General features: G+C 45.9%; 1 protein-coding gene across 1 annotated transcript in view; it reads right to left on the bottom strand.

The window, feature by feature from the left end:
• The window catches only part of LOC124776710 (serine/threonine-protein phosphatase 2B catalytic subunit 2-like), a gene marked incomplete in the record, with an annotated part of 781,818 nt that overhangs the window by 162,746 nt on the left and 592,780 nt on the right, over positions 1 to 26,292 (bottom strand). Inside the window, 1 exon segment of the mRNA XM_047251823.1 lies at positions 20,100 to 20,211. Coding sequence (XP_047107779.1) covers positions 20,100 to 20,211 — 112 coding nt within the window.

Genomic DNA, 26,292 nt, shown 5'->3' with positions numbered 1-26,292 from the left:
ACCATCGCAGGCGCTCCTGTCTGTGATGCAGCGTCAAGGGTAACCGCAGCCACCGTCTCCGAGCTCATAGTCCATGCTGCTGCAAACGTCGTCGAACTGTTCGTGCAGATGGTTGCTGTCTTGTAAACGTCCCCATATGTTGACTCAGGGATCGAGACGTGGCTGCACGATCCGTTACAGCCATGCGGATAAGATGCCTGTCATCTCGACTGCTAGTGATACGAGGCCGTTGGGTTCCAGCACGGCGTTCCGTATTACCCTCCTGAACCCACTGATTCCATATTCTGCCAACAGTCATTGTATCTCGTCCAACGCAAGCAGCAAAGTCGCGATACGATAAACCGCAATCGCGATAGGCTACAATCCGACCTTTATCAAAGTCGGAAACGTGATGGTACGCATTTATCCTCCTTGCACGAGGCAACACAACAACATTTCACAAGGCAACGCTGGTCAACTGCTGTTTTTGTATGAGAAATCGGTTGGAAACTTTCCTCATGTCAGCAGGTTGTAGATGTCGCCACTGGCGCCAACCTTGTGTGAATGCTCTGAAAAATAATCGTTTGCATATCACAGCATCTTCTTCCTGTCGGTTAAATTTTGCGTCTGTAACAAGTCATTTTTGTGGTGTGGCAATTTGTGGTGTGGCAATTTTAATGGCCAGTAGTGTACAACCTCCTTCGGGCGCCAACAAGAAACCTTCAAAAAGATGGATTTACATGATCGTGCGCTCCCCGGGAAGGGTGGCTTATGTCTGCGGCATATCTTTCTATAACCGGCAAACAAGTACGAATGAAGAAGGTAAATAAACGGAATGAACAAAAATGGCCATTTTCAATGCTACTTTTAATAACGAAATTTCACAGATCTTAAATTTTCCCCGAGGCATGATGAAATGAATTAAAATTTGTGCCACGGCTGGGACTGGGACCCGGGTCTTCTTGCTTACTAGGCAGAAATGCTAACCATTACACTACCCCAACACAAACTTCAATTCATACCTTCAGCTCCCCCCCCCCCCCCCCCCCTACAAAGTCGCTATTGTTGCCAGGGCTCTCCGGCATTGGAATAGCACCCTAGCGTTTGACGTAATGGGGAAATCCTATACCACAGGTGATCTTATAGATCTTATAATTACGTCCAAGGCTGGGGTGCTATTCCAATGCCGAAGAGTCCTGGTAACAGTGACAATGTAGAGGGAAAATAAGCTGAAGACGTAAATCGAAGTTTGTGTTGGGGAGGGCACTCGACTTGAGTAGTTCGTGCAGCAATGTTAACCTGAGTGCTGCAGTGGTGTAACGGTTATCATTTCTGCATAGTAAGTAAGAAGACCCGGGTTCGAATCCCGGGCGTACTTCCATCATTAACGAAATTTCAATTTCAAGAGCTGACATATGCAAGAAATACGATGGCGATACGCTCCCAGTGAACGAGACCAATAGGGGTGCTTCGAGGCAGCGATCCAACACTGCTGGCATGGAAGTCACCATAGAGAGCATACTGCCTGCATGACAACGACATCCTCGTCACGCTTTGTCGCAACAGGTCGATTGCCCTTGAATACGCTTCAAAAAATCGATTTTTTGTTTTTTAATCTTAGAAAGACGCTTACAGTTTTTTAGTAAAAAGAACTGAATTGGACATCGAAGAGTTATTTAGAAAGCAACTTGAAGTTCTCTCGGCGTGCGGCCGCACCCATGTCTCATTCAAACGGCTCCAAGTACTGTGGGACTTAACATCTGAGGTCATCAGTCCCCTAGACTTGGAACTACTTTAACCTAACTAACCTAAGTACATCACATACATCCATGCCCGAGGCAGGATTCAAACCTGCGATTGTGGCGGTCGTGCGGTTGCGGACTGAAGCGCCTAGAACCGCTCGGCCACAGCGGCCGGCTGCACCCATGTCTCCGCTGCTTCGCAAGTCAAATGTTGTCACTGGACTCCCATTCCAAAAATATATAGGCCTGCTATACAACTGTTTCTCGAGCTGGCTCTCCGATTAGAAGATACGCTTTGCGATGGTTTATGTTTCCCCCTTGTACATGTTTGGTTTTAGGGCGTTGTTTTGCTTATAAATACTTCTGTACTTGCAGTTTTTGATATTTTGTCATTCTCGAGAGTTGTTATGCTTCCAGAAAAGTGTTTTGGTACTGATGTGAAAGTCTAGAGTTGCTAGGAATATACTCTGGAGTCAGCATGAAGAATCGCTGCCGGTAGTTGATTCCATGAGAGAGGTCAGAGCTGAAAAGTTGACCCCTGAGGTAACTAAAGAGGTAAGAATAACAAGGAGAAACAACGAAAGGAAGAGAGAAGATACGTAACATAAAAAACAGAAAGATTATGCACCTGGAATGTATTGGGTTGGTGCATAAGTTCGTAGCGTTTTTCCACAATTGTAATAAACACAACAGAAACACGTAACAGGAACTTTAGTCATCAATAACACATTATCCTTCGTTATTTACAACAGTCTGCCAACGCTGGAGTAATTTTCAGATTCCGCGACGGTAGAAATAACGTGGTTTTAAGGCTAAGAACTCTTCCATCCCTGTTCGGAGCTCATTTTCGTCTGGAAAGAAGTTCCCTGAAGGTTCCATAGAGAGCGGGAAACGTTAGAATATGTAGCCCCAAGATCAGGTGAATAAGGCGTTATCGTGGAGTAGCATCACTTCACGCAGTCTTCCTGTGGTTGGACTGCGTCTGCAAGACGTCCCAATTGTTGGCAATAAATGTCAACAGTGATGGTCACACCTCGGGGAAGCAATTCGTAGTACAAAAAACCGTCGCTGTTCCCTCAGATGCATAACAATCTTTTGTGGATGCGGGCACGTCTTTGTAGGGGGAGTTGCTACTTTTTTGGGCTCAACCCTTCCATTCTTTTCTTTGCGTTAGCATAAAGACACTATTTCTCGTCACCAGGAACGATACAGGATAGTCCGACCGCAGATTTTTGTGATTTTGGCTTTGACCACGCGTTACCCATACACGCGATTTTTGAACATCCCCCACTGCATGCAAATTCCGCTCGTTGGAGGAATGACCACAGTTCGTTACATCTGTCAGTTCTCCTATACACTGACGTGGATTAATGTGTTTAAACGATCTCATAAAACTCAGAAGGTCTTCCTGAACGTGGAGTCACTAGTATCAAAAAGATCCTCCTTAAAACGAGAAAACCATTTTCTTGCCGTGCTCTTTTCAGTAGCATTATCCCCAAATACGGCGCAAATGTTTCTGGCAGCCTCTGCTGCTGTCACTCATCTATTCAACTCACACAAAAGAATATGTCGGAAATGTTCCTATTTCTCCACATGTCGCTCCGTTTTCTGGCGTCCACAGCTCCACTCACTATCTCCAAATGACAAAATGACAGGATGTAAACTCGAATAGCAACAGTTAACTACAAACGGAAACTGACAATCGATAAATAAACCCATAGCAGAGGGAATACCAAGATGCGAAACAAAAGCGCTACAAACTTATGCAACAACCTAGTATTAGGAACAACAGATGTGTTCCATGGATAAAATAAAGCCCTGAATTGAATTTCCCGAGAGTTAAATTTTGTGACATGTTTATTTTATGCACAAATGCATTTGGACTAGAGCTTTGAAATTTTTTAGGGATTTTTCAAGACTATTTGGAGTGAACTGGATTACAGACACTAATCTGCTATCAACACGAAGAAAAACATATACTTCTTAGTTATAGGAGACTAATCTTAATTTTGATTATCAGATGCAAATATTTCTAGAATAAAAAGTTGTGACTGAAATGGCATGATTGTAGTGTACTTTTTAGATGGGCGTGTTGTTAACGTGTACATAAAGTTTCAAGCATCTTAGTAAGACAGTCTGTGCAAGCACAGATTCCAAGTATTGAATGCAAATAGAACAAGTAATTTACTGATTTTCACAAAAAAAACCTGTAATAAAATCAATATGAGAACAAATGCGATTAACTGTATATCATAATATTCCGCAAGAAGCGCTTCTATCGTTCTGCTATTTTCATCCTACTGAACAGATCATGTTTTTAATTAGAGCCACGCAAACTTTTAGAAAATTGTTAGTACTTTTCCAGGAGTTCACAGGCAAGTTACCTTAAACAGGGAGATTTTTAACTGCCGCAGTTACGCATACATGTGTTCACAAATGAGCAGCCTGTACAAAATGACACTCACTAGTTCGTAAATGCTGACGACACGGCAGTGCGAGCCGAAGTTTCGATTTTCTGAGGTATATCAGGCCTAACCGCCTGAAGGCAAACCAGGTCAAGAAGCAAGTCAGTGTTTTCGATTTAAGTAACAGAGAAGCTAGACGAGAACTCAATGTGATGTGGAGAGGCGAGCGACAGCAGCGCTAATCATAGCCGTAATATCAAGGCTGACGCTCGTCGCACCCTGAGGTTTGGAGAGCAATGCCAAGGACCGCTGACAGACGCCTGCGATCCACGAAAAGTGTCATGCAAAGAACGCAGGTCCTCGCGGCTGGAAACATGAAGGGCAGAACTGGCGATCCCGGACATCTTCCTACGAGAAGAGACTGCCTCTTGGCAGCGGACTCCCCTACTCCTTGTTGCTAAGTTTGAATAGCGTGACGGTGTTTTTTTTTTTTTTTTGTTGGGGTTTAAGGGCGCTCAACTACTGAGGTCATTAGCGCCCAGTCACAATTGTTAGAGCACATAGAAGCTAGTAAAACTCAAGGGGGGGAGGGATATCAGAAAGTTCCTACTAAGATGCAGATAAAATAAGTGAAAGAGTTCGATGTCTTTGGACAAGCCAGTCAAAGTAATGAAACGAAGAACACGAGCAGCTGCTCGAGCGTCATCAGCTAAAATATCCTGTAAAGTAGATGGCAGAGACAGGACAACACGAGATTGACTAAAACGGGGACACGACAATAAAACATGGCGCACTGTTAATGCATGACCACAAGGGCACTGCGGGGCTGGATCACCGGAGAGCAGGTAGCGGTGGCTAAACCGGCAATGCCCAATTCGCAACCTGGTCAGAAGGACCTCTTCTCGCCGAGATGGTCGGGAGGAGGTTGTCCAAGCAGTTGGGAACGGTTTTACTGCCCGGAGCTTGTTTCCTTGAAGTGATGACCAAGTATCCCACCACAACGACACAAGCCTCTTACAAACAACCCCACGAACGTCAGATGACGGGACACAATGGGAGGCTGGCCGAGGCAGGAGGACTGCAGCCTTGGCTGCAGCATCAGCAGCCTCATTCCCAGGCACTCCTACATGGCCGGGAACCCACAGAAAGCTGACAGGAGAGCCATCATCAGCAAAAGAATGGAGGGACTGCTGGATCCGTTGCACCAAGGGATGGACCGGATATGGAGCTCCAAGGCTCTGAAGAGCACTGAGTGAATCAGAGCAGAGGACATACGAAGAATGGCGGTGGCGGCGGGCATACTGAACGGCCTGATGGAGAGCAAAATGCTCGGCCGTAAAGCTGGAACACTGGTCGAGGAGCCGGTATTTAAAGGTGACTGCTCCGACGACAAAGGCACAGCCGACACCATCGTCAGTTTTGGAGCCATCAGTGTAAATAAAGGTGTGGCTGGCAAGTCGCGCACGAAGTTCGACAAACCGTAAGCAATACACTGCAGCTGGAGTACCCTCCTTCGGGAGCGAGCTGAGGTCGAGGTAAATATGAACCGGAGCCTGGAGCCAAGGTGGTGTCGGGCTCTCAACCTCTCTGAAGGTGGTAGGGAGGGCAAAATCCAATTGTCGAAGCAGGCGACGAAAGCGGACTCCAGGGGGCAGCAGGGCAGACACATACAACCCATACTGACGGTCGAGAGACTCGGCGAAGAAAGACTGATAAGAAGGGTGGTCGGGCATTGACAACAGCCGGCAGGCATACCGACAAAGCAATACGTCGCGCCGGTAGGTCAATGGTAATTCGGCAGCTTCAGCATAAAGACTCTCGACGGGACTAGTGTAGAATGCTCCGGTCGCAAGACGTAACCCCCTATGGTGGATGGAGTTGAGACGGCGTAAGAGGGATGGCCGAGCAGACGATTAGACGAGGCTCCCATAATCCAGCTTTGATCGGACTATGGACCGATACAAGTGAAGCAGGACAGCGCGATCCGCTCCCCAAGATGAACCACTAAGAACTCTGAGGACATTAAGGGAACGCGTACAACGGGCAGCCAAATAAGAGACGTGCGGAGACCAACAAAGTTTCCTGTCCAGTGTGAGCCCTAAAAACTTAGTTGTTTCCACGAATGGGAGAACAACGGGACCGAGATGTAAGAATGGCGGAAGGAACGCTTTATATCGCCAAAAGTTGATGCAAACCGTCTTCTCTTCAGAGAACCGGAAGCCATTTGCCACACTCCACGAGTGTAGGCTGTCTAGACAATGCTGAAAGCAGCGCTCCAGGAGGCATGTTCTCTGGGCACTGCAGTAGATCGCGAAGTCATCGACAAAAAGAGAGCAGGAGACATTAGGAGGAATGCAATCCATAATTGGATTGATCGCTATGGCAAAAAGGGCTACGCTCAAGACGGAGCCCTGAGGCACTCCGTTCTCCTGGAGGAAGACGTCGGACAATATAGAATCCACACGTACCCTAAACTTTCGATCTGTTAAAAAGGAATCAATAAAAAGGGGCAGGCGACCGCGTAGACCCCTCGGTGCATAGTGCGGAGGATACCTCCTCAACAACAGGTATCATAAGCCTTCTCCAAATCGAAGAACACGGCTACCGTTTGGCGCTTTCGCAAAAAGTTGGTCATGATGAATGTCGACAAGGTCACAAGGTGGTCAACAGCGGAGCGGCGGCGACGTAAGCCGCATTGAACATTGTTAAGTAGCCGTCGAGATTCAAGAATCCAAACTAACCGAGCGTTAACCATGCGCTCCATCACCTTACAGATACAGCTTGTAAGAGAAATGGGGTGGTAACTAGAAGGAAGGTGTCTATCCTTCCCGGATTTGGGTATAGGAACGACGACGGCGTGACGCCAACACATGGGGACTTGACCTTTGGTCCAGACGCGATTTTAGGTACGAAGAAGAAAGCTTTTGCCTGCCGGAGAAAGGTGTGCCAGCATCTGAACGTGAATGGCATCTGGCCCCGGAGCAGAGGACCGGGACAGTGCAAGTGCACTTTCGAGTTCCCGCATAGTAAAGGGGGCATTATAATTTTCCAGATTCAGCGAGTGGAAGGAAGGTCGCCGAGCCTCTTCTGCTTCTTTCCTGGGAAGGAAGGCAGGGTGGTTATGGGCGGAGCTTGAAACCTCCGCGAAAAAGCGGCCGAAGGCGTTGGAGACATCCACAGGATCAACAAGGACCTCATTACCTGAGGTCAGGCCAGGTACCGAGGAGTGGGCCTTAATGCCCGACAGCCGGCGCAGGCCACCCCAGATGACAGAAGAGGGAGTAAAACTGTTAAAGGAGCTGGTGAAAGAGGCTCAACAAGCTTTTCTGCTGTCTTTGATGACTCTACGGCAGTGCGCTCGGTGTCGTTTGTATCCAATACAATTCGCCAACGTAGGATGGCGGCGAAAGGTGCGTAAAGCACGTCGTCGAGCACGGATAGCGTCTCTACAAGCCTCATTCCACCAGGGGACGGAAACGCGACGTGAAGAAGAGGTAGTACGAGGAATGGAACGTTCGGCAGCATTGATGATAACAGCCGTGAGGTATTCGACCTGACTGTCACAACTGAGAAAATCGTGGTCCGGAAAGGTCGCCAGGGAGGAGTAAAGTCCTCAGTCAGCTTGCGGTATGTTCCAGCTCGAAGGACGTGGGGATGGGGTGTGGTGCAGGAGACGAACGACACAGGGGAAGTGGTCGCTCGAATAGGTGTCAGAAAGGACATACCACTCGAACCTACGGGCAAGAGTGGTAGAACAGATCGAGAGGTCCAAGTGGGAGTAGGTATGAGTAGAGTCCGAGAGGAAGGTCGGGGCGCTAGTATCGAGGCAGACAAGATTGAGATGGTTGAAGACATTCGCCAAGAGGGAGCCTCTCTGACAGGATGCAGGAGAGCACCAAAGGGGATGATGGGCATTGAAGTCGCCAAACAATAAAAACGGCGGAGGAAGCTGAACAATCAGGTGCATCAAGTCAGCCTGACTAACTGCGGATGACGATGGAGTGTAGACGGTACAAACAGAAAAAGTAAAGGCAGAAAGAGTAATACGGGCAGCTATGGCTTGGAGTGGGGTGGTCAATGGGATGGGATGGTAATAGACATCGTCCCGAACGAGCAACATGACCCCACCATGAGCTGGAATACCGTCCGCAGGGGTGAGGTCAGACCACTCCGAGATATAGTGGGTAAAAGCAATATGGTCAGTTGGGCGCAACTTGGTTTCCTGGAGACCAAGGACGAGCGGACAGTGCAGGCGGAGGAGCAGTTGTAATTCCTCCCGATTAGATCGAATACCTCTTATGTTCCAATGTAACAAAGCCATCGCTAGTCAGAAAAAAAGGGGGAACGAAACGGGGGAAGAGCTGGTCACCTCGACGGCCGCGGAGGGCCAGGTTTCGAGGGAACAACGCTACAACCGGCGGGTGGCGGATCCTGTTCCATCGAGTCGTCGCCAGCTGCGGCCGCTTTCCCGGGTTGCGTAGGAGGGGCATCATCGTTCGCCGACGAGAGGCCAGCTGAGCGCCTGGCAGCAGAGCGTCCCGGCGAAACTGAGGACGGCCGGGAGCAGCGACCCACGGATGGAGCGTCAGACGAAACGCGCCGGGGTGGAGAAGGGGATAAAGACTTCTTCTTAGAGGCCTTCTTGGAAGTCCGATGAGGCACGGGGATGGTGGGCTGGACCCGAAGAAGGTCCTCACGCGCGGGGTCCGTTTTGGAACGCCGGACCTCGGAAGCCGGGGTCTGGAACATTTCCCCGATGGACGCCTGAGAAGAGGATCGCTTCTCAGGCGGCGGAGGGGAAGGAGGAGGAAGAGTGGCCCGTGGGGCAGAGTAGGCAGGGGCCGCGACGGAGGAGGATTTGGAAGGGAGGGATTTGGGAGGCGGAGGCATAGACCCCAGATGGGGTGAGGATGTGGAGGGGGGACAGGATAGGGGTGAGGATACTGTGGAAGGAGTGGACACGACTGAGGCAAACGAAGTTGTCAACGTCACGAGATGGAGGCGGTCATACTTCTTCCTGGCCTCAGAATAAGAGAGACGATCCAAAGTTTTGAATTCTTGAATCTTCTTCTCCATCTGATACGCGGGGCAGTCTAAAGATCTAGGCGAGTGGATGCCAGGACAATTGACGCACCGAGGTGGTGGGGTGCATGTATGTTCCTCACGAAGAGGACGTCCACAATCGCCACAAAGGGGGTCAGCCTCACACCGTGACGACATGTGCCCAAAGCGCAAACACCGAAATCAGCGCATAGGAGGCGGGACGTAAGGTCGCACGTCGCACCGGTAGCACATCACCTTTACCTTCTCCGGGAGAACGTCCCCCTCGAAGGCGAGGATAAAGGCCCTGGTGGCGATGCGACGGTCTTTGGGGCCGCGCTGGACTCGCCGGACGAAATGCACGCCTCGGCGCTCCAGGTTGGCCCTGAGTTCCTCATCAGATTGCAGCAGGAGGTCCCGATGAAAAATAACCCCATGCGTCCTATTCAGGGCCAGATGCGGGGCAATGGACACTGGGATGTCCCCTAGTCGGTCGCACGCTTGAAGCGCCGCCGACTGTGTGGCGGAGGTGGTCTTTATAAGAACGGACCCCGAACGTATTTTACTGACAGCCTCGATTTCCCCAAAGATGTCCTCGATGTGCTGGACAAAGAACATGGGCTTGGAGGTGGCGAACGTCCCCCCATCGGTCCGAGAACAGACTAAATAGTGGGGGAAGTACTTCGCCCCAAGCCGGCGGGCCTGTCCTTCCTCCCAGGGAGTGGCCAAGTGGGAAAGGGCAAGAGAACCAGAACCAGAGACAGTACCTTTCTTTTTAAAAGACTCGGCCGCAGATCGACCTGATACATGTTGACGTTTCATCCGCGAAACGTCCGCCCCGATACCACCCACTCCGACCAGGGGCTCTCCCCACGGGCGCCACCCAGCCTCAGCAAGGGCCACCTGGCAGGATGACCGTTGCCGGGAGTCCTGATGCCCCAAGGAAACGGGCATCTACCCCTTGGCCGACGTGGGGAGGGTGCAGCTCAGGTATCGGCAGTATGATCCCTGTGTTGTCAGGGGGCTACAACCTAGAGGGTACATGACGACCCCACCACAACGGGCTGGCTACTGTGCTGGATTTCGGGTGCCATGGAAAGTCCATCATGATCGTAGGTGCAGATGGGGACGCACTATGGGCGGAACTTGTGCAACCCATCAGGCGTTTAGGCCCAATTTGAGAAATAGTGGGTGTGGTTACAACGCCGTTACAATGCTGAGTGCCAAGGTCTTAGTGCACTGAGGACCAGTGATACACCACATAAGGCGTCCTTCCCCAAAAGGCTCGTACTTCTGTAGAATTTTGAAAAATGGAGGTCAAACCCCAAGGGGGACCTACTACTAGGAGGCCGAAACGGTTGAAACTCCTTTTAGTCGCCTCTTACGACAGGCAGGAATACCTCGGGCCTATTCTTACCCCGGACTCGCAGGGGGGACGGTGGGGCTGTCAAGTTGAAATACAAATATACAGAAGTGGCCCTCCTGCCGAATGAGGTAGGTGTAGAGGAATGGGAGATAGAGCCACCTACTGCAGTGCAGCTTGCCGGATGAACCTCTCACACTGGAAGACCTTTGTCCAATTAATAACAAGGGCTTTTGGGCAGCGATTTTTTGGAAACAGTTTGGTTGGACGGACACTGAAAATACAGATTTAACTTCTGTCTCGCTTCTCATGTTACGTTTCTACGTGGACTATCTGAACAGTTACAGTCCCTAGCAATGTGTTCCTAAAAATGTTCGATGTCTTGCCCAGTTGATAGTGATTATAAATATTGTAGAAATACTGTAAAATTGAGACACTGAGGATCATAAGGGCCTAAAGCACAGACACAAAATTAAAAGAAAAACAGATGTTTGTGAATATCGAAATCGTTGCCAAACCATCTCATAAACTTGACTTGTCTTTTTAACAAAGTTTCAACATCGCATTATCCTTATAAAAAATACTGTCCCCAATTTAAGTTATGAAATATTAATTAATATTTAGAATGATTACTATTAATGTTAATCCAAAAATTTAACATATATAGGTCTTCCTGACTGTTCGATAGTTTGTAATTAACGCGAAACTACAATCGAATATAAGGAAGAGATATTAATGCACCACACACACAATTGTGACCTACCCCAACACTTTACTGTCCTTGTTACCACCACTTTCATTAAGCAAACTCTCTGGCTTGAGGTTCAGGTAACACTGTCTGTTCACTTTAGGCAGGAAATCTAGTAGTTTTGTTAAGTCAATGTGTTTCAAGTTTAATCTGGCACTACCGTTAAGTCTTCGCGTTTCAAGGTAGATATTTACCTTACACATACGTATTTGGGCACTGGGTTTTGCAAGGCATCTACAGACAGTGGCGAAATAATAAATTGTTGTTTCCCCTCAATGTGACTTGAAGAGGGTGGTTGGATTACACTACTCCAATGAAGAATATGTTACTTTAAACAACAGTTCATGACACAATGTTGGAAACAGCACCAACGTAAAATTTCTGTAATGCACACTGTTACCATCATATCATCATTTGGTTTGGTATTGAGTCGGTAAAATATGTACAGGTTCTGATACCCTCAGCGTCTATTTTTACAGAATGGAATGCTGAAACCATGGAACGTGAGGTGGGGATTTCCTTGAAGAGCTTACAGCTTTTGTGAAGCAATAGGCGTCAATGTAGCCGTTGAGCGTTTCTACAGCTTTGGGTCAGTATGGAGGTGAATATCAGCGAACTCTGTGAGAAAGTTTTTCGCAGATATTCACATATACAACGTAGAGGTACAGGAGTTATAACGCTCGTTCACCTTAAGATCAACAGATGCCAGTAGCACGCATACATGCTACAATCTCAAAGACTACGACAGTTTGCTTTAGGCTCTTATGGTTCTCAGCGCCTCAATTAATCGCAGTAGTGTCGTTAATGATCACTCTGAAGCTTCCCGAAATCGTCCATACTCGTCGAAGTGTTCCATTCGTTTCCCCTGATGGACGTGTAGAGCGTATTTCGCCAATTTCATGCCACTATTTCAGAGTATTACCCTTTGATCTTTTTACGATTACCAATATTGCGATAACCAGACGGTAGCGCTGTGAACGGGTACCTATGTATCAGCTTATATACCCGATTCAGGAAAACTAAGTAACTGACAGCTAACTACTTACAGGCTGGCTGCTTTCAACAACAGAGTATAAGCTACGTCGTGCCTTCTGATGTCTTTACAGTTGGGTTTTATTTCTCTGTTGAAATAACTTTATTTTACGTTATACAATGCAGCGGAAGTGAGGAGGAAAGTGATTAGGCTATTAGTTTCTACAAGGCCAAATGAGTACCGCACGTTAACGAGGTTGCTAACGGATTGAGTACTGAATCGTAAAGCTGTTCCTTCATCAGAAACAGTCGTTGCCCGCGTGACAGAGATCCGACGACGTCACACATTTGTCCTCCTACTGACACGTTTAGAAGTGTTCAGTTATTAAAACTCGATACTTGTCTTATGCTTTTTTTAGGACAACATAACAATTAGCGCACGTGTTTCTGATGCGAAGGCCTTTCTTGTACTAGGATGGACATTGAATAAGTAAGGCAACACCTTGGTCTCTCGGCCAATTTCGGCTAAAAAAGAGGAATTTCTTGAGGGGCATCGTGGAATATTCCCGCTTCACCCCTTGCAGTTTCGTGAAGTAATGTATTGCGTATACACAGAAAGAAGGATCCCTTATTGTATGATATGATAGCGTAACAAACATTGGTAGCAGTTACTTCTGTAAAATATCTGGGAGTATGCGTACGGAACGATTTGAAGTGGAATGATCATATAAAATTAATTGTTGGTAAGGCGGGTACCAGGTTGAGATTCATTGGGAGAGTCCTTAGAAAATATAGTCCATCAACAAAGGAGGTGGCTTACAAAACACTCGTTCGACCTATACTTGAGTATTGCTCATCAGTGTGGGATCCGCACCAGGTCGGGTTGACAGAGGAGATAGAGAAGATCCAAAGAAGAGCGGCGCGTTTCGTCACAGGGTTATTTGGTAAGCGTGACAGCGTTACGGAGATGTTTAGCAAACTCAAGTGGCAGACTCTGCAAGAGAGGCGCTCTGCATCCAGGTTTCGAGAGGGTGCGTTCCTGGATGTGCTATCTAATATACTGCTTCCCCCTACTTATACCTCCCGAGGAGATCACGAATGTAAAATTAGAGAGATTCGAGCGCGCACGGAGGCTTTCCGGCAGTCGTTCTTCCCGCGAACCATACGCGAGTCGAACAGGAAAGGGAGGTAATGACAGTGGCACGTGAAGTTCCCTCCGCCACACACTGTTGGGTAGCTTGCGGAGTATAAATGTAGATATAGAAGTAGAAGTTCCGATAGGTGGCGGCGCTACATGTAGGCCTCAAAATAGCGACTGTAAGCGACAACGCAAGGCCTCGCACAAATCTGCGCACCGAAGAGCTTACCGAACTTTATTGGACTGTTATTCCTCATAAACCCAATAATCCGGATCTCTCACCCCCCGGCTTCCATCTCTGGTACAACGACGGATCCTGTCCGCGGGAAGCAGTAAGTGGATGTAGGGAGGTTGTTGGTGCAGCAAAACGTTGGCTTCGACATAGATCAGAAGAGAGATACCATTCGGGCATACAGTTCCCCCCAGTAAGGCGGCCCAAGATCGTGGCACTGAACGGAGATCATTGTAGTTAAAGTGTGGAGAATAATATGATGACTGGAGTCCTGAACAAAACCTAGCTGCTTAAAAAAATTGTTGCCTTACTTATTGAACGCCACTTGTATATGCGCTTAGCGTCTTTCGGTATTCCTTGGGCTGGGCAATTAGCTTTTGTAATTCCTTGTAATACACTGCTTGCCACTAAACGTAAGACATAATGGAAGCGGAATGCAAAGCACGTGAAACTGGTCCGACGTGCGCTACACACACGCGGATGCGAATGACTTGAATTTCAATACAGAAGCAGAAAGTAACTAGGAGTAACGGCGCATACATTCTGTATATAATGAAAGATTATGCACCTGGATATAGATTGTTGGAAAGAAGACCGTGTTATGCCACGCGAGAAAAGGAGAACATCTACCAGCACCAGCGAGAGGATAGTGTCCTACCGACACTACGGTTCACCGTTTCGCGATACTGCCCACGTTCGCCGTTGACTGCAATGCGAATATTGTTGATTGGTTGGTTGGTTGGTTTTGGGGTTTGATGGGGGCTAAACATCGAGGTCATCAGTCCCCTGTTCAAAACAGACATACTTGTAAAAGGCCTATACAGTAAAAGCGTAACCACTGCACCCAGAGGGAGGGAACACCAAGGGGTACAGAGCTAAAATGAACACCGCAATAACACAAAATAGAGGACACTTAAAAGGAGCAGAGCAAATAGTGGACTAGAGTAAAACAGACTACAGTGGTTGATGGATCAGGTAAAAGATCAACCACTCAACTACAAACGAAGAACCTACAGCTGGAAAGCGTTGATAGAGGTACCAACACAACTTGTTACCATAAAAGACACGTCACACTTTAAAGTCGCTGGAGTGGGTGTAGCCTGAGAAATCATGCGGGAGCGCCCACACTAAGTGAGTGATAAAACCCAGCTGCACGGATAAAACGTAAAACTGAGTCAGCTATAGAGGCATCGTCAACTAGAATTAAAGGAAGTGCAGCTGGTAAATTAAAGGACTACCGCAAAGAGGCTAAAAGGGGGCAGTCCATCAGAAGATGGACCACTGTCAGCCCTGTATCAGAGCGACACTTGGGCGGGTTCCCACGACGAAGGAGACAGCTGTGGGTCAACCGCGTATGTCCAATTCGGAGACGGGAGAGAACAACTGAGTCCCTACGCGTGCTCCTCAAGGATGAGTTCCCTACGGCCGTGGATGACTTTACCATGCGGAGCTTATTTGGCGTGTTCAGGACAGACCATTCAGAGCTCCAGACATCGCGGACCTTGCGATGTAGAGCTGACCGGAGGTCTCTTTCCACGAGACCAAGCTCCAGGGGTGGCGACGTGGTGGCCTGCTTGGCCAACCGATTCCTGGAATACCGATGTGGCCCGGGTTCCACACAAACGTCGCTGAACGACCACACTCGGCGAGAGCAAAAACAGCAGCTTGAATACCGCGCACCAAAGGGTCCCGAGAAAAACACTGGTCGAGTGCTTGCAATCCACTCAGGGAGTTACTGCATATGACAAATGACTCCCCAGGGCAGGAGGAAAGGTGTGCGAGTGCACGATGAAGAGCAACCAGTTCCGCAGTGAAAACACTGTTCCCACAAGGCAGGGAATGCTGCTCAAAGTAGTCGCCGTGGATGAAAGCAAACCCAGTGCGTCCATCGACCACAGAACCATCGGTGAAGAGTACATCTGCATCGCGAAACGAGGCAAATGCGAATATGGAATCGATGGGTTCAGAAGTACCATAGAAGCTATCAGCGGAGTCAAGCGACTAGCAGCCAAGAGGGAAGACGTACTGTTTGGTCCACGGTGCAGAATCGTACAACCACGTCACGTGCCTTCAGTCGTGAAACGAGCTTGCTTGTAGCAAGACGTGTATCCACATTCCACACGCATAGTGCGACGACGTGAGGATCGCTTCAGAAAGTTAGTACGGGAACCACTATTGTGTTTTTCCTTGAAGTGAGAACAGAAAGGCGCACCGCGAGTGGTGCTGGCAGCCACACAGGGCACGAGTGGCATCAAGCCGCCTCTTCAAATGAACCCCAGTTCTGCATACAGTATCACGGTGGACGTATCCGTGTGTAGAGGCTCCAAGGAGAACGAACGTTACTAACTGGATTCGCCACTGTCATGTGAGCGAGATGGTGAGGGATCTCACTGGATACACAACACCGCCACCCCTCGCTCGGGTAACCCTTACTGTCAAGTCTCTGAAGTGTTAAGGCCGATAGCTATTCCATATTCTTCAGGTCTCCGTGACGTTATCTTCTATTACGATAACGCAAGACCGCAATTTGACCGTGTTGTCCTGACCTACCTCGATACAGAGGGTGTTCGAATGCTGGACCGGTCAGCAGGCACTCCAGACACACACCTGGAAAAGACATCTGGCCCTGGATTGCCGAGAGATGGGCCTGCCCCCACTCGCCAGACACTGGCTGATGAACTCTGGCACAGAGCAGAAGCACCATGGAATGACGTACCCTCATCTGTCGTCCAAGCCTAGTTCAGTCCATGTCCTGTTTGGTTGGATTCATTGTTGCTACCACAGTTGGCAGCGCTGTCTATTATATTTTCTACTATGTGTACTCCGAAATCATATAATAATGTAAATAACATTCTCCCTAGTATACTTAACAAGCACAATATGTAAAATTTCGATGTTTGTATCCTTCCTAGCATTGCAGTTTTGATGACCAGAGTTGTAATTATTGTCGAGTTCCGTTCTTTTCTCTGTTTTTCTACGCAATCACTTTTCTGGCAGCTACAATTATTCTTCACCTCGACATCAAGATTCCCTTGGCATTTGATCAGTCCAACCACGGAGGGTGACAGTACGAAAACTTTATACAGGGTTTTTGGAAATTCCCATTACAAGCTTCTAGGACTTTTAGAGGGGAACGAGTACGTAATATTTTGAGTCGGAACCCATGTCCGTAATGTACAGTTTCCGTTGTACGACAGTTTCAATTCGAAAGTTTCACTCACTTGCTTCTGCTTGAGAAACTGAATTAGGCGTGATGCAGTAGAACGGTTAGGTAACAATTCGAAAGAGAACACAACGGAACATCCGCCTGGCGCAGTCACGTGATCCTGTCTACCCTATTGCATACCAGGACAAGCAGCTCTGGTACTTTTCTCTTTCCCGTAGCAGACGTGGAGGCGATACACATCTGGACTGTAAAACGTTGTTTCCAGACATGGGTTCTTACTCAAAATATTACCTACCCACTCTCCTCTACAAGTTCTAGAAGTTTGTAACGGGAATTTCTGAACAGCCTGCATACTTTGCAAACTTGACATTATGATATGATTGGAAAGTAAACGAAAAATGGTATCTACTCCTGGACAAAATAGGAACAAACGGAAATCATTTCATTGACACTACTGCTACTCACTGTACCAGTTACATTACACAATTAGGAACTTATGAATTCTTAATCGTTTTTTACCTTGATGATTTAGACATTTAAGTGAATTAACGAATTCACCGTTTTCTTTTATTCAGACAATAGGACATACTACTGGATGGAGACAAATAAGTAAGCTGTACTATGGTTCATGAATGTTAGAAACGGCATTCCTGCACAAAAAGGGTTTTTGTCAAGGATATGTCTAAACAAAATTTATCTTTGTGTTTTCGAAGAATCAACATTCTGGAATTTCTGGTCGGGAGTGCACGGTTTTGAAAAGTTGCGCTAGTGTTTAGAATATAATAATCAACCAGATAAAGAGCTAATTAAATTGATATAATCATTGTAATCAATTCTGTATTTGGGAGAAAAGATTTCCACTACTGGAATAATGCCCCCGCTTAATACAGCATTATTACCGGCTGCTGCGTGTTTTCTGTGTACGCACTGGAAATTAAAGTACATATCAGTAAGTCCATTAATCTATCATTAGATTAACTGATAGTGACAGTTGTATTTATCGACGAATTACGTTACGTACCAACGGCCAAACGCTGCAATTCTGTAGGAAGGTTTTACGCTCTAAAAGCAACGAAAGAACTAAATATTAGCACGTCACGTGATTGTACATGGAGTCAACGAGCCCCATTTCTATAAATATGTGAACAACAGTAATGCCCGTCGATGTATCGCAGTGTACTTTGTTCAACGACCTTGCTTTAGATGTTACCTTTTCATGAGGCCTCTCTTCCTAGTCCAATTCTTACAAGTAATATGAAATTTATGTCGTCTTTGCGACTGTAATACACGTCTTATTTGGACCAGACGCGTTTCATTTTAAAGCAGTTTCACGAGTCACTGCAACAGCTATGAGTTTCCTTACTAATCTGTTTGGCGAGATCATTGTGTGTTTTCAAGTTTTAAATTACTTTTACAACTCACGTTTTATGGCTCATACATTACAGTAAAACCGCGGTAATCCGACCTCTGGATACCGGAACCTCCGTTTAATCCCAGGTGAATGACGGATGACTACCAGGTCTTTAAAAAAAAAAATCAAAAGAATGTCACGGGTAAAATCGGACAGGATGTTGTCTGCTGGGCTGCAGAAGCTAGGGACAATATCAAGTCAGAAACACCGAAACAGTCCTGGGAAAAAGAAAAAAATAATGAAAGAAATAATGGCGCTATCAAAACAAAAAGAAAATGAACAATTGACAGATCTCTTACGACAGCTTTCTGGATATAAAAATGCAGGTGACAATGAAGCGCAAATCTGGCTGAACAAAGACGACTAGTAGGAAATGACCGACTGTGCTCTTTTGGGAATAGTAAATAAAGGAATAAAAGATTCTAGTGATAAAGACGAGGACGATATAGGTCATAGTAACAGAACACCTGAATTAGAATTACCAACGTGCCACGTGGAGCAACAAAATGTGGGGACTCCAGCTGATGTAATGCTTCTATGAAGATGGCGGGAATACGCTACTAAAAACAGACGTCTTTCTCAAAAACACATAACTATTGATTTTTTCCGAAAATAAAATATGTACAGTAGTAACAGTTGTACAATAGTTTATGTAATCTGTATATGTTTAATGCAAACGGTATTTTGTACCAGAGCATTATTTCTGAAACAAACTAAATAACATGCTAACTGGTGCAACACCTTTCTTTGCTGTAACAATACTGTGGACATGAACTTCTGAATCTATTTTTAAATAAAAGATCTTTAAAACTGTCACTCTTCTTGTTAACTGAGTCTTACCAAATAAGAGCTCTACTCACACCCAGTGGCTCAATTTAACGAGGATTTACCATATTTCCATGCGTTCTTATAAACACATGTGTTTGATTCTTAACACTGCACTGATACACCTCATTTTATGTTTGCGGTTGGGTTATGTTTTCACAAATTTACGTTCACCTCATTTTGTTTTGATCACGCGGAATACGATCGCCTTTTCTTTTCGTATTTCTTGATGCAATAATTTACCAACGGCCGTATGTACTGTAGAAATTTATTGAATGAACTTCTTATGTGCTACCAGAATTGATGCCATCTTCAGGCCCCACACGCCATAGTCGTGAAACCGCTATACATGGAAGGAAGGAGCCATGTAAGTGGATCCGTGAATCAAATCGTTATGCAACAGCTCTTGGTGGCCAGGCGACACAGAGACACGACTATGACGTGTGGGGTCTGAAGATGGCATCAATGCAATGCCGAAACTGTTAGTATATAAGAAGTTCATAAAATAAACTTCTTGAATACATACGGCTGTTGGTAAATTATTTCATCAAGAAATACAGGCCAGCTGTTGTCCCACAGTCCATAATGGATCAACGAAGATTTTCTTTTTCTGGCGCTGGCAGTGTCTGCTATTCCTCTGTGTCGAACTCGGGTATGTACACAACAGCTGTATTGATTTTAAGGTGCTGGTAGGCTGTTCTACAGACTTCTCACGCTAAAGAATTATGGAGAGCAGAGAGAGAGAGAGAGAGAGAGAGAGAGAGAGAGAGAGAGAGAGAGAGAAAGAGAGAGAGAGAGAGAGAGAGAGCATAGCACCTTCAAAGTAGAATATTTTTCTTTTTTCCCTGCACAGGGTGAAGAACATGGAATACACAAAACTGGTCGCCACCGTAACAGACATGTTAACTTTCACTGCAAAATTGAGATTCTCCTGAGAAGCCCTTGTAGACAGACACATTATGCGGCCACAATCAGAGAAACGTACAGACAGGATTTACAAAGAATAAAATTAAAGCAAATAATATAAATCAAGTGATAAACTACAAGGATCTACATAGCAAAATTATAGGATACTTACATTCTTGTTTAAATGTGAAGTATTCTGTAAGATGCCTACATTCGTGATTCCCACGCAATAGGAATAATGTGGCTGGGTAACACAGTTTCAGCGCCCAGAGGTACAAAACACACTGCAAACAAAAGAAAAAACAGACATCACACACCTGTTAAACTGAACAAATAAAGGCAATAAAAGCTTACAAAAACACTGCGCACACACACACACACACACACACACACACACACCACTCACGAAAACTTCTCTGCTCTAGGACTACATGAAAAGCAATCACTCTGAATACGAAAGAAGACAGACTAATAGACGCAAGCCACGTTAAGCTACATCCATGCCCTTAATGAATGGCAGCACCTTAAAAATATGTAAGGCTTACAAACCATATTATTCTTTTAAGCAAATCGTCCCACATGAACTGTATTAGGTGGGTAATTCACGGTGGAGTATTCTTTCCAGAATTCGACAACTACATTTATCAGGCTTTCGTACTTACCTGTCATACTGATGTAGGAAGTTGGCCTATGAATTTCAATAGTTCTCGTCCTACTTACTGATTTAAAAGGGGACCGCATCTACTCGTCATCACCGATGTCGTCCAAATTTACGGTATATGGACATAAATGAAGGTTACGAAAGTGAGAACTCCCTATTGCCAATAATTCAGAATAGCACTTTTAGCGAGGGCCGGGCGACAAAGCAGTCACTTACGTTAGCGTAGTTCCCAGACAGTTGTTGACACAGCGGAAACACTTCAGACCAGTAAATCAAGGGTCGTGAGTTCGAATCCGTATGTGGAAACATTTATGTATTTCCAATGTTTGCGATACTTATACCGCAAATAAACCGAAATAACGCTCTATATATTGTATTATTAATATATTCATTAAAGGCAAGAAAAGCAAAGACAAGGAAAATTGGAATTGCAAATGAATTTCGAGGAAGATATTGTGAGGTGTATACGAGAGCTTCGCACGTAAAATTGAATTCTTTTATTGTTTTACAATTGAATTACACGTGCTGAGGTGATATTAATCGTAAAAACAGGAAACCTATCGTTTCCGTGCAGCTGCCGAGCGATGCTCAAAGATCAAAATTAAACTACGTAACATAATACGAAGTGCCGTACGTTTTAATTACAATCTCTTCTTGGAAAGTTAATTGCAAGGTCCTCATAGACACTGTAAGTACAAAACTTTCTTGGAAATTTTTTCAATCATAAATCTTATTTTGCTTTTCCTTTCCATGCCTTTTATGAAGATATTAATAAATGTAATACACTGAGCAATATCTCGGCTTATTTTCAGTGTAAGTAACGTAAAAAAAATTAAAATAAAAAAGTAAACTCACAGGGGAATCAACGCCACGACCTTCAGATTACCGTTATACAAACTATTCCCCGAGCCAAAAGCTATCCGGAAACTAGGCTAACATAAATGGCTCACGTCTCATCCGAACTGCGCCATAAGTACAATTTTTCCAAACGCTTGACCACGTGGAGCGCCAACGTTTATCTTTTTTATTTCTATCCAAGGCTCCCCGTATGCCATGCATTTGAACGAAATCTGGGTGGAAATGACAGAAAACTGTAACTGCCTATACAATACAGGCTTACAATGATCACTGAAAAGGGCGTCCAAATGACGAAAATTACCACAAAAATACATTGGTGTGCTAAACGTAAGGATGGAACTAACTTTCGCATGATTTGTCACTGTCTAGTAACACAGCTCGATGAAACCTGGATCATACAATGGAAGAAATGCTACAGTTCAGTACAGAAGATAACTGAAAGAAATAAGCAATGAGACGTACAGAAACGACACTTTTATTCAAAAACAATAATTACACTCAAGTCGCCGCGATTTATGGTGATCCTCTGAACATTACAAAAGGCGAGGCGTGGTTCCTAATAGAGTGTGCGCTCACATGCTCTGCAACGCTATCCCAAGCTGGCCGCAAGGTTGGTAAGGAGTTGTTGTGGGAAGGCACTCCATTCCTCCATCGGCGCGGTTGAAGCTGCAAGATAGTCGTTGGTACATGTGTTCGTATTCAATACATACTATTACTACTGGCCCATCAAAATGATTATTTCCCAGCGTGGATTACGTCTTCTCTCCTCTCACCAGAAGAGGCTACGTCCAGAACCACTACTCAGACTGAATGTGCTCTCATCCGAGAAGAGCACGCCAGCCCACTCTTCGTTGGTGCAGTCCCTATATGCTCTTGCATCACCGCCAACGTTGCTGCCGATGCGCGGTTGTCAACGGAACATAACCTACTCGTTGCCGTGCCGCTGTGGAGCGTGAGACTTCGTGCATCCTGCTAAAAGTGGTTGCAACAGCACTTGTTTGGCTTGAGTCCGTTCTTTATTGCTGCACAACGTAGCAGTCATGCTGTAGTTGAAGGCGGTAGACCATCGTCTCTCCTTCGGACAGCTGTGCTTGTAGTTCGGAACGCTCCCCATACACGTGACACAATGCTGTAAGCAATACCAAACTCCTGCGTTTCATTAGTCACTATTTGTCCTCCTTCCAGTTTCCTGATGATTGTGCTCCGTTTGAAGTCATGAAAATGTCGTCTCCGGGCCATGTTGTTATGAATAACACCACCAAAAGTGCACCGTAACTGCTCGCTGACTGACACACACTGGCTTCTCCCGTTCCCTGAATTGCCGCGTGTTGCGGGGCCAGCCGTATTTGGCGCTGTAGTCGCGCTGACTTCAAGGCATGTGACGTCCATCTTCCTGTGCACGATTAGGACAGCTCTGGCAACAATCTCTCGTTTCCACAAAGTAATTAATATGTTATGTTACTGTATCTATCTCGTCCTTAAGTTTTCACAACAGTGTCTTATAACGGACGAGCTTTACATCAAGCACGTCGGATTAAGCTGCTACTAAAATCTCATCTTCCTAACACGAAAATCCGATAAATACTATTCTATCTCAACTAAAATGAGGTACATTACAACCCGTCATTACAGCAGAATTTGAATTTCTAACACTGGATAGCTACCAACGTTCCCACTCAACATACAGCGGTTTATATGTGCCGAAGTACAAATCCTGATGGCCTACATTTTTAGAAGAGGACATGCTTACAAGGAAAGTGACGAGTATTTTATTTATTTTTATCTGATTTTACCATTTATACATGAATTAAGTGACAGTGAATACTTTTATAAATATATTCTATGAATGAGGTTTCTTTCGTATAGATATTTCCAATGAAGAAGACAGGTACCTTCAAAACTCGTTTAATTAGAGCTCTTCCAGTGTGTTCGGCTGAGCCTACATTTTAGGTTTCAAATATCCACCTTCAATCGAATTAATTACAGACTGGAAAAGACGGACGAACTGAAAATTTATAAAATAAAAACAACGAAATATTAATTGCTGAAGAAGATACCCGAAGTTATTAACATTTTATAGCGAAACTTAAGAGATTTTTATACCCTGTGTCATATTTTATGTATTTACAAGCCTTTTACCTGGAGATTTACTCAGCACACATCCTGTATACATGTCCTCCCCGCCACTGTCAGTGTGCACCTCTTTCACTCTACTCTCTCTGTCCCTCCACCTCATCCAACCCCCATCTATCTCCCTCCAAATGTCTTCGCCCCCCATCTCTCTCTCTCTCTCTCTCTCTCTGACCATATCCTCCTTTCCCCCTTTCTTTGTCTGTCTGTCCTCTTCTACACCCTTCATCTCTCTGCCCATCTCATCTTCTGACTTTCATCTGTCTTCTGTCTTCTTCCTTACCCTCACTATCCATCTACTCCTCCTCCTCCTCCCCCTCCTCCTCTGTTGTCATGTCCACCTCATCCTGTCCTCATTCTGCCCATCAAATCCTCTTCTCCCTCTCTCTCCTCATCTACTTCTCCTCCTAGCACCTCTTCTCTCTGTCCATCCCCTCCTACCACATCTCCTTCTTCTACCACCTCTCCTCCCTCTCTCTGCTTAACCTCCTCTACCTGCCCCCTATCCATCTCCTCCTGCTCTTGTCTCTGTCCCTAATCTCCTTCTCACCTCTCTGTGTCCATCCCCTCCTGCCCCTCTCTCCTTATTCATCTCTTCCTGCCCAATTTCTCCTTTAGTCTCCTCTTCCACCCATCTCTACCTTCAACCAGCTGTGTCATTCCACAGATGTGGCCTCCATAAATGTTTTTGTCAAATATAATGCACAGGTCTATTCCTCTTACCATCTCCTCCTCATCCCCTGTATTACCAACTCCTCTTCTCAAGCTTCTCCCACCACCACCTCCTTGCCCTCTCTGCCCATCTCATCATCTCCCCCCTCTCTGCCCTTCAAACACTCCCCCCCCCCTCTTTCAACAACTCCTCCTCCTCCCCCCACCCTTTGTCCATCTCCTCCTACCCCCTCTCTCTATTCATCTCCTCCTGATACCTCTCCTCCTCCTCCTAATCTTCCTCCTCCTCCTCCTCCCCCTTACTATTTCTAATCATCTCCTCCTGCCCCCTCTCCCTATCCATCTCCTCTCATCTATCTCCATTCCTACTCTTCTTCTTCCCGTCCGTCCATCCACTCATGCATCCCCTCTATCTTCCCATCCCCTCCTCCAACACTCACTCCCATACCACCCCATCCAGCCCTTCTCTTGTCCATTCTCTCCTCTATCGATCTCTATCTTCTCTCAGCTCTGCCCATTGGCACATGTAGCCCAAACAAAACAGGTTGATAAAGCAGGTCAATACTATTGCGACATCAGGCCTGTCGCTCAGCATACACGTTTGAGATTGAAAACTGATCTTTTGACCCTGACGTATAGGCTGCCATGCAGAGCAGGTCGTTAAGGCAGGCCTATACTATTCCCACGCAACATACTTGGTGTTCTGGGCAGCTTATATAGCAGGGGTTGAAAAAACATGTTTTTGCCCGTATCTCCGCTGTTACGTAGCTAGAAGTTTATAAATCCCAAGTGCTGATATTTATGAAGCTATATGCAGGGTGTTACAAAAAGGTACGGCCAAACTTTCGGGAAACATTCCTCACACACAAAGAAAGAAAATATGTTATGTGTACATGTGTCCAGAAACGCTTACTTTCCATGTTAGAGCTCATTTTATTACTTCTCTTCAAATCACATTAATCATGGAATGAGAACACACAGCAACAGAACGTACCAGCGTGACTTCAAACACTTTGCTACAGGAAATATTCAAAATGTCCTCCGTTAGCGAGGATACATGCATCCACCCTCCGTCGCATGGAATCCCTGATGCGCTGATGCACCCCTGGAGAATGGCGTATTGTATCACAGCCGTCTACAATTCGAGCAAGAAGAGTCTCTACATTTGGTACCGGGGTTGCGTAGACAAGAGCTTTCAAATGCCCCCATAAATGAAAGTCAAGAGGGTTGAGGTCAGGAGAGCGTGGAGGCCATGGAATTGGTCCGCCTCTACCAATCCATCGGTCACCGAATCTGTTGTTGAGAAGCGTGCGAACACTTCGAATGAAATGTGCAGGAGCTCCATCGTGCATGAACCACATGTTGTGTCGTACTTGTGAAGGCACATGTTCTAGCAGCACAGGTAGAGTATCCCGTATGAAATCATGATAACGTGCTCCATTGAGCGTAGGTGGACGAAACTAAAATGAGCTCTAACATGGAAATTAAGCGTTTCCGGACACATGTCCACGTAACATCTTTTCTTTATTTGTGTGTGAGGAATGTTTCCTGAAAGTTTGGCCGTACCTTTTTGTAACACCCTGTATACTATTCAATCAGAGGGTGAGTGCAAATAGCTTTAGTCTCTACGTATTCTGATGATACCATCAGTACGTGACAGCTATATCGATCTAGCATTAATGTGACGACTTCTTGTGAATGTTTTCCAGTTCCTGTAGGTCGAGTGTCTACTTGTGCTTCACTCAGAACATCTTCGTAACAGGAGGAGAGCACACACTGTAATAATCACATATGGACATTATAAAATAAATGCGAGATAAATCATACCAGTTGAGTTTGCTGGTGCAGTGTGAAAAACGGAGGTGTTAATTTCAAACAATGGCTACCAGATAAAACGACGTTTTCCTTATCCAGTTCTATTGATCAGCTATGAGCTTTAAGTGCACTGAGCTGTTAAGACAGAATTTGTATATACTAAACTTATTAGACCTTTAGAAGTGCTTAATATCTGTGAATTGGATCGGCAATCTGGAGCTGCCAACTT

The sequence above is a fragment of the Schistocerca piceifrons genome, chromosome 2 (genome assembly GCF_021461385.2).
Source record: "Schistocerca piceifrons isolate TAMUIC-IGC-003096 chromosome 2, iqSchPice1.1, whole genome shotgun sequence".
Classification (NCBI taxonomy): domain Eukaryota; kingdom Metazoa; phylum Arthropoda; class Insecta; order Orthoptera; family Acrididae; genus Schistocerca; species Schistocerca piceifrons.
This window is presented reverse-complemented; position numbering and strand designations above follow the sequence as displayed.